Source organism: Austrofundulus limnaeus, unplaced genomic scaffold (assembly GCF_001266775.1).
Source record: "Austrofundulus limnaeus strain Quisiro unplaced genomic scaffold, Austrofundulus_limnaeus-1.0 Scaffold35, whole genome shotgun sequence".
NCBI classification, from domain to species: Eukaryota; Metazoa; Chordata; class Actinopteri; order Cyprinodontiformes; family Rivulidae; genus Austrofundulus; species Austrofundulus limnaeus.
Genome location: NW_013952437.1, coordinates 711,814 through 719,334, shown reverse-complemented (window position 1 = coordinate 719,334; position 7,521 = coordinate 711,814). Strand labels below are relative to the sequence as shown.

Below are 7,521 nucleotides of genomic sequence, written 5' to 3'. Positions count from 1 at the left end.
CCTCCATGGTCCTCCCTACAGAGCTGCAGGAGAAACAGTTATTACTATGAAAAAAAAATGCAAAATGGATGCACGTCATGGTGGTATCTAAGAAAGACTCATCTTGATAATTTTAGAGAAAAATCGGAAAGTTGACATTGTGAAAAAGTGGTGCAAACTACAAATTAAAAAACGCACCTGCATAAAGTTTTGCAAAAAAATTGTTCTATCAACTTCATTACCTCACTATTCCTGCACTTTCACCACGAGCCACAGCCTCAGTGTACTGCTGCTGAGCCTGCTCCTTCGTTTTCACAACTCCATCATAAACCTGACCATCTATAAACCTGCAGACAATAAACACAAAGATTCTGTTTCAAACCTGAGCAGGCTTTAAGTTTTTTTTAACTGCTGTATAAGTATTAATTCCAATTTATTTGGTTTTTACTCTTATTTTCCCCTTCACATACATTCTGAATTTACTGATGAAGGCATTTTTGGGAATCTGAACATGAAATTCGATTTCTTTGGACTCGTTCCTACGATTGGCCACACGGCTTGTGATGACGGTGGTGGCATAACGGCCGGTCACAGTGGAGTTGATGTGAAAGCTGTAAATGTCCCAGTTGTCCTGACCAAACACAGAAAGTAAATTAGAAAATAAAACAAAATTGAATGTTTCTTACTCATCAAACATCAGAAAATCACACTTTGTGGGTGAAATGTGAAAAAGATGCGGCTTCAAAAATGCCTCATTTTGTTTTTTGTTTTTTATTTAATGATTGGTCATAAGCATGCGTTTCCTGAAAATTAAAAGACGAAACATGAAATCTTAAGTGCTCATAAATTGCTGGACCCTTACTGGGATATAATCTCATGCCAGAATAGAGGCCTGGGCATGGTGCAGTCTTAGAGATGTGGTAAGAAGCAGGGGAAAAAATGTTTGGGTAGTATGATGGCATCATATTTTAACTCTAATTTTCTCCAATTTGATACAGTGCAACTACTTTCTAACYGTTTGTGTAAGAGGTTTTAACCCTGCACAAAAGCGTACTTAGCATACTAAAAGGCTTACTAAAGGCCTTACTTTTGTAAGATTTTAATCTGCAGCTGTCCTGATTTCTTCTACACACTTTTCTTTCTAATCATAAGCCATATGGAGGATTTGTTCTAAGAGCACAGCAGGATGAATGTAAACTTCACAGAAATAAGCTTTGTGAGAAAAATTTTATTTTTCTGATTGATCTAACTTACCATTTACTCTGTGCAATTGTACAACAAAGTGAGTAATACAAACAAAAAAAAACAAACAAAGGAAAGGCTTGGGGTACAAAAACCAAAGGTCAGTGAACCTGCTTCATTCTGTTGATCTGAGGCAAAGTTCAGAGTAAAACTGACAAAGACAAACTGAAAATAAAGTCAATCACTAGGTATTTGTTTTAATTGTGATTTATATATAGCAGTTTAGTTTTCTGTCCTTTCYAATGTGAGACTGTACCTTGTTTGGTTGTGAAGCAGTCAACGCCAGCAGCAGCCCAACTAAGGTGAGCTGCAGCACAGCAGCTCTCCCCATGWTTCCTGTCAGCAGAATCAACTGAAATTGTTTTTAAACTCAGTTATTTGCACACCCACGTCTTTAAAGCAAACTTTAACTTACGCAGTCTCCACCCCCAGCCTCACCATTTTTGCCTACGACCAAACAAATTCCCCACAAAGCAGTGATTTACCGTAAGTTAGCAGTTTATGTAATCTTTACTGTTTACACAAAATAAAACAAACATGGTGTATTAAAATTAGACTGAAAGTTCCAACATGTTTCTAAGCCGACTTAGAAAAGTTTTCTTTTATTATGTTGAGCCTTTTTCGGTATAGATCACTAATAAGTCACATGTAAGTAAAGTGTCTGAAACGAGACTGAATATTTTCAAATTAAAGGACCAGTGTTGTGTGTTTCTCAAGCATATAGRTCAATTCTATACCATAATAAAGTAACTGTCACCTTCAGTTGTTATGAAAATGCTGTTCATATTTGATCAAAAATCAATTTGACAACACATCACAGCCATTTCTAAACACCTTGAAATTGGCCTCTGTCTCTTTAAGAACCTTCTACAGTTTCCGTCACGCCCACAACAGCTTCATGCCATTTACAACATGTAGCGTTCCAACCCTATTTAGTTGTAATCATAATAAAAAAATAAGCAACATTAAACAATAATGGTTTTGGAAAAATGGCAACCAGGGATACCCCAGGAACCTTACTGTTAGACCCGAAAAGTAAATTTTCTGAAGAATTGAAGCGAGTAGAGAGACGACGTTTCAGCTTGGTAAGATATCTCCCAGTCATCCTCACACACACACACACACACACACACACACACACACACGTCAGTGTTAAAATAATTTATTTTTTACTAAAATGCGATGTAAGTCATCTAAAGAACACAGATCATAATAACGTAAGTAACGAATGGTAACCATTGATCACAGATAGACCAAACAAACCAATGTGAGCTGTTTTTCAGCTTACCTGGGCAGACAACAACAGTGTTTGTGTACTCCTGAGTGTTTGAATTGCATCATCTTTTAGTGAGAATCATGTTATTAGTCCACTGTTAAATTCCCTTTTGTTCAGAAAACTAGAAATCATAAAATGGCTTGCACAGATATATAAATATTTTTTCTTCTTTTTCGGAGGGTTACTTCCAAAAATTAAATCAAACGATTTCTTAAAGGCACAGTGTGTAGGATTTGTTGTTTTCAGCGACATCTAGTGGTTGGGTGGTTGAATCATCCTCCCTGTCCCGCCCACATTAAGACCTCGGCCAATGACGATTTGGGCCGTCTCCACCCACAGGGCAACACGTTCTGCAGGGACCCCTACTCGACACATTCTGCTCTTGCTTAGGATWTCTGTCTCAAAGAAAGATCAGCTAATTCCAAATGGTTTTAATTCAGCTGTTTTAAAAAAAAACACTGAGCTGAGATTTTGAGTGATAGTATAAGAATGATTGAAAAACATGCAGAATTTAGTCACAACTTATTATTCAGCCATTTTTAGATATACAAAGCTGAAGACTAGTGTAAAAGTAGCTGAAAACTATCTTTAAATTCTAGATGCTAATCAAAATGTTCAGATTGCCACCTCAGCAAGCTTTAAAAGGTTATCATTCAGCCATTCAAAAACTTTTGTGATGTATGAATGAAAACATGCTGATTGCAGATGCTAATCCTAATGCTAAATTTACAAAGGGCTATAATTCAGCCATTTTTAAATCTASACAACTAAAATGTATATAGCACAGTAATCTTAGAGAACAAGCTAAAATCTAAAAGTATATAAGATCCCCACACACTTGTCAGTTTATTACGGGTGGCACCTGGTGTAGCCATTCAGGTGCCAGCGGTGGTACTTGCCACCCTGGCCACCGTTCTGGCTCCGCCCCTGTATATCATTCTTTCTTTATGTTAGAACTTGCAGATATTTTGTTATTTTTGCTATGTAACCTTAATGTCAATGCTACAACAGTCTGACTTTACTGCATTGATTCTCTGTAATTACACAATCAAGTGAGCCATTCGAGTACACAGTAGAGGCAAAACTCAACAGCCTGAAACAACCTTAGAGGTAAATAACACAAAGGTCCTTAAACTGCTTCATTCTGTTTGTCTGAGGCAGAGTTCAGTGTGATGAAACATAACAAATGTGATTGACAGATCTCTTTGAAAATAAAAAGTGACTGTTCGGTTGGGAAYTCAAAGCCAGCAGCAGCTCAAAGTTTGAGCTTTTTAATTTATTTTACTGGTTAATTTGTTGCAACAAGACACATTTTTAATARGAAAAAAATTGATAGTTTATTTTTTTAACATTATATTTATTTAAAAGGTTGCAGGTTAATCAGAGTGCATGATTACATAATTACTTTTATAATGTTAGACATAAAACTGTATTCTTTGTGTTGAAATCACATTGTAGATTTTCCTTTTTCTTTTATTTTCAGTCACTTTTTCCTTAACATTTCAACATGGTCCTCTCTTTAAATTTGTTCAGCGAGGAAGTCTTGCAGTTGTCTCTGCAGTGCATGATCAGGCAACAGGAGCCAGCAGGATGATCTCTTAGGAGGGGAAATACTGTAGTCATCAGCAAACGACCTACAAAAAGTGTTGAAGAGGTCAAGCATATTGTTTTCTCTTAAAGAAATTCAAATAACCATTCACGTGTAAAAAATGTACCTCCTCGGTGTAAGCTTCTTGTTTCTGATCTTCAGCTTTGTTTTGCCAGGTTGCAGGTCCTCCTCATATTCGGTCTTTAAAGCTACACAACAAACAATATATTAGCATACATAAAAGATCAGCAAAAAGTTGATACTGTAGTAACAAGTTTAAAAACATRACTTGATAATTATGGAAACCTATTACTAAGCATTAAACAACCTCATGAAGTGGAACGTTTTTTTCTTTTTTTTTCAGAGTCTGAAAATATCTATTGAAAATGATGAGTGACAGATTTAAACAGTTACTAATTAAAAACGTTTTCAGAACAACAAAACCAGTTTTAGAGAATGAAAGACATTTAAACTGCAACCCTGACTTAGTAAGATCAGATCAGATTTCTTTTTCGAAATCCCAATAAGTAAATGTACAGCATGAGTCAAAAGCCATAGGCCAACKTTTTACTTTGGTCCAATATGACAGTTTTTGAGATGGCGGCCTTGTCATTAACCTACAAGGCAAAACCTCACCTCACCCATTGCTTACAGCCGTATTCAGATATGTTATTTTCCCTTTTCTTTCTGGCATAAAAGGGTGTCCTGAGGCTTTTCACTGACCCTGTTAACACTTTCAAGTTATGCAGAGCCGTAAACATAAACCCATTTTTCGACTCACCTAAAATCCCTTCAGTGTTGTCGGCAGATGGCTTCTGTCGTAAAACTGGCCAAAGGAATTTTTTTCCTTGTTTTTTYTGAACTAAGATGACCACCCGCATGTTTTCAGCAGCAACGTCTATCTCTTCATCCCTTATGATCACCGTCACACTGGAAACATTTACACAATCTGGTATTAATTTCTGCATTAGCGTCTTCAGGAACTTTTATACAATCACAGTTGATTTTCATGATCTTTGTTAATCTCAGGTTGTAGAGGTGCAGATGACTCAACTCAACTATCTTTATCTTTTGACATTATTCTCCTCCTGCTTGTTGGATTATACTGTATCAATAAATAAATCCTTAATAAAATAAATTCTTGAAATCAAAATGGAGGGAGTCTGATATGAAATTGTCCTTCAAATAAACTTCTAAATTATTGATGCAACACAAGGAAAAGTAGCTATTGGAGGCAAAATCTTGAAAAGAAAAGGATGAAAGAAGCATTGTTRATGCATATTTGTTTTAGTATGGCCAAGAACATTTCAAACTTGTTAATCCAAAACATTGTGACTCGTTTTCTTTTCTTTTTTTATCAGCAAATTTCCCTGTCAGAAGTTAAGTAATCAACCAGTAAAGCCACTGAGGCAGAAGCAGCAGAACAGGTTCTTCATTTTTCAGACAAATTCTTGACAATTATTTTTGTTTGTAGACTCTGATTGGTTTGAAGAAAATGATTCATCAACCACAAATACAAAACTTTCAAATTTCAAAAGAACAAATTTCTATAGTATATTTTTCATATGAACTGTCCCTTAAGATCCAAAAATGGAAATATTCAGTGCAAAATCACCTATTGTTTCTTAAAACATAAAAATAATTCTGTGAAATTATAACTAAACGTCTGTTTTTATATAAGTTGGTAAAGGACTGCATACTGTCCCTAATTTTAAACAAACCTGTTTATCTGTCTGAGACTCTTAACTGCAGCATGAATTTCTGTCAGTACATAATATAAAATGTTGAATGCTACAAACAATATATTTATTTACATTTTTATTTATTTTTTTATCTTTTGTCCAATGGTTTTATAGATTTGGGGGATAAATAAATGCAGTTTAATTTCATCCACGTACCAATTTTTTGTTCTTGTTTGATTCTGTGCAGGGTTGAGGAAGCTATCTCTCCAGTGTACATGAACAAGTCAACCCTTTATCTTAAAGCCACACGAAGATAAATACTCACTCACACTGGTGCCTAGAATCCATTTTTAAAGGAATTAACTAACTTAGCTTGCACATTTTTGGACTGTTGGAGGAAACCAAAGCCAGAAAAATCCCATTAATGGAAAGTTTAAACATGGGAAATGCTCAAAAAAGGTGGTTTTCTCAAGATATTTTGAGGTCCTCCCACATACCAAAAACATGCATGTTAGGTTATTGGTAACTCTAAAACAGTTGTTATGTGAGTCAGAGTGTGAATGTTTGTCTTGTTTGCCTCTGTGTGGCCATAATGAACTAGTGACCTCTCCAGGGAGTCCACCACCTGTCGCTCAGTGACTGTTAGAGATACACAGCTCCCCACAACCTGCAAAGAAGCAGAGGGTAAAAAAAATGGACGGATGACAGTTCAAGCCCACCTTCCAGCTGTGATGGGATTCTGTCCTGTGTGGCGTGTCGTAGACTGCCCCTCTCGAACAGTGACTCCCTCTGTGTCAACCTCAACATGTTGGTCGCTTCCGACATGGATGACAATCTTTTCAAAGCCCCCATCTGTCACTGAATCCAGCTCTCCATTCATAGACAACCCTGAGAAATGAAAAACAGCAAGAGATTAACTGCTACAATAATGTTGACTGAGCAATATAAGAGACCTCGCCTTTGGTGATGCAAAAAGAAATAATACTGACCCCTGCTGGGATGGTGAAAAAGTTTAAGAATGGCAACGCCTGTGACATCGAAGCATAATGGTTTGGATTGATTCTCAGCTTTTAACAGAAGTCTGTGGGAAAGAYGAGCTGCAACGAAAGGGAGACATTGTGTTATCGCAAATGTCATGATTCTAACAGCTTTTACTTCCAGCAACAGTTAAATAGACATCAAATTTAGTCAAATGTAGTCAAATTTAATGACAGCTTGTTTTAAATTGCCATGTCCTTCAAAACAAAACAGAACAGCAAAATAAAAACCACGACAAAATTTCACCAAATAAAAAGAGCTAAAGAAAACATTTTAGGAAAAAACACAACAAAACTGGGGAAAAAATCTTTCAGTTTTACTGTTATGTTTTGTTCCATTTAAAGATATCATCGTATTCATAAAGCTGTGTAAAACTTTGGTACTGTAATGGATATTTAAAGTATGATTTTTTTGAATACTTTACCAGTCGTTGTCATCGTAGGTTGTATGGATCTAGACAGGAGAAGATCATCTACATAATCGTCAAACAGAAAGGGCATAACACCTGCAAACAAATTGTTTTACCAAAGTGCTCAGATAATATTTAAGATCATTTCAGTGAAAGGCCTGTCTGTACCTGAAGATAGAGGATGCCAGTCCTGACCTTGAACAGAAAACAATAACATTTCAAAAACTTTAGTAATATGTGAAAGAAAAATGTCTAAACAAAGAAACAAAAGTATAAAKTTGGATTAGTACAGGGGAGGATCTACGGG

The 7,521-nt window shown here is 36.0% G+C and overlaps 2 protein-coding genes across 2 annotated transcripts in view; both read right to left on the bottom strand.

Moving 5' to 3' along the window:
* LOC106516022 (inter-alpha-trypsin inhibitor heavy chain H3) overlaps nucleotides 1-1,671 on the bottom strand; it is a gene marked incomplete in the record, with an annotated part of 31,341 nt that extends 29,670 nt beyond the window's left edge. The window contains 4 exon segments of the mRNA XM_014006158.1: nucleotides 1-23; nucleotides 222-326; nucleotides 450-610; nucleotides 1,478-1,671. Of these exon segments, the coding sequence (XP_013861612.1) occupies nucleotides 1-23; nucleotides 222-326; nucleotides 450-610; nucleotides 1,478-1,552 (364 nt within the window).
* A 2,137-nt stretch (nucleotides 1,672-3,808) lies between these two features.
* The window catches only part of LOC106516020 (inter-alpha-trypsin inhibitor heavy chain H3), a gene marked incomplete in the record, with an annotated part of 15,960 nt that continues 12,247 nt past the window's right edge, over nucleotides 3,809-7,521 (bottom strand). The window contains 7 exon segments of the mRNA XM_014006157.1: nucleotides 3,809-4,131; nucleotides 4,213-4,294; nucleotides 4,867-5,015; nucleotides 6,487-6,655; nucleotides 6,757-6,864; nucleotides 7,230-7,310; nucleotides 7,383-7,409. Coding sequence (XP_013861611.1) covers nucleotides 4,017-4,131; nucleotides 4,213-4,294; nucleotides 4,867-5,015; nucleotides 6,487-6,655; nucleotides 6,757-6,864; nucleotides 7,230-7,310; nucleotides 7,383-7,409 — 731 coding nt within the window.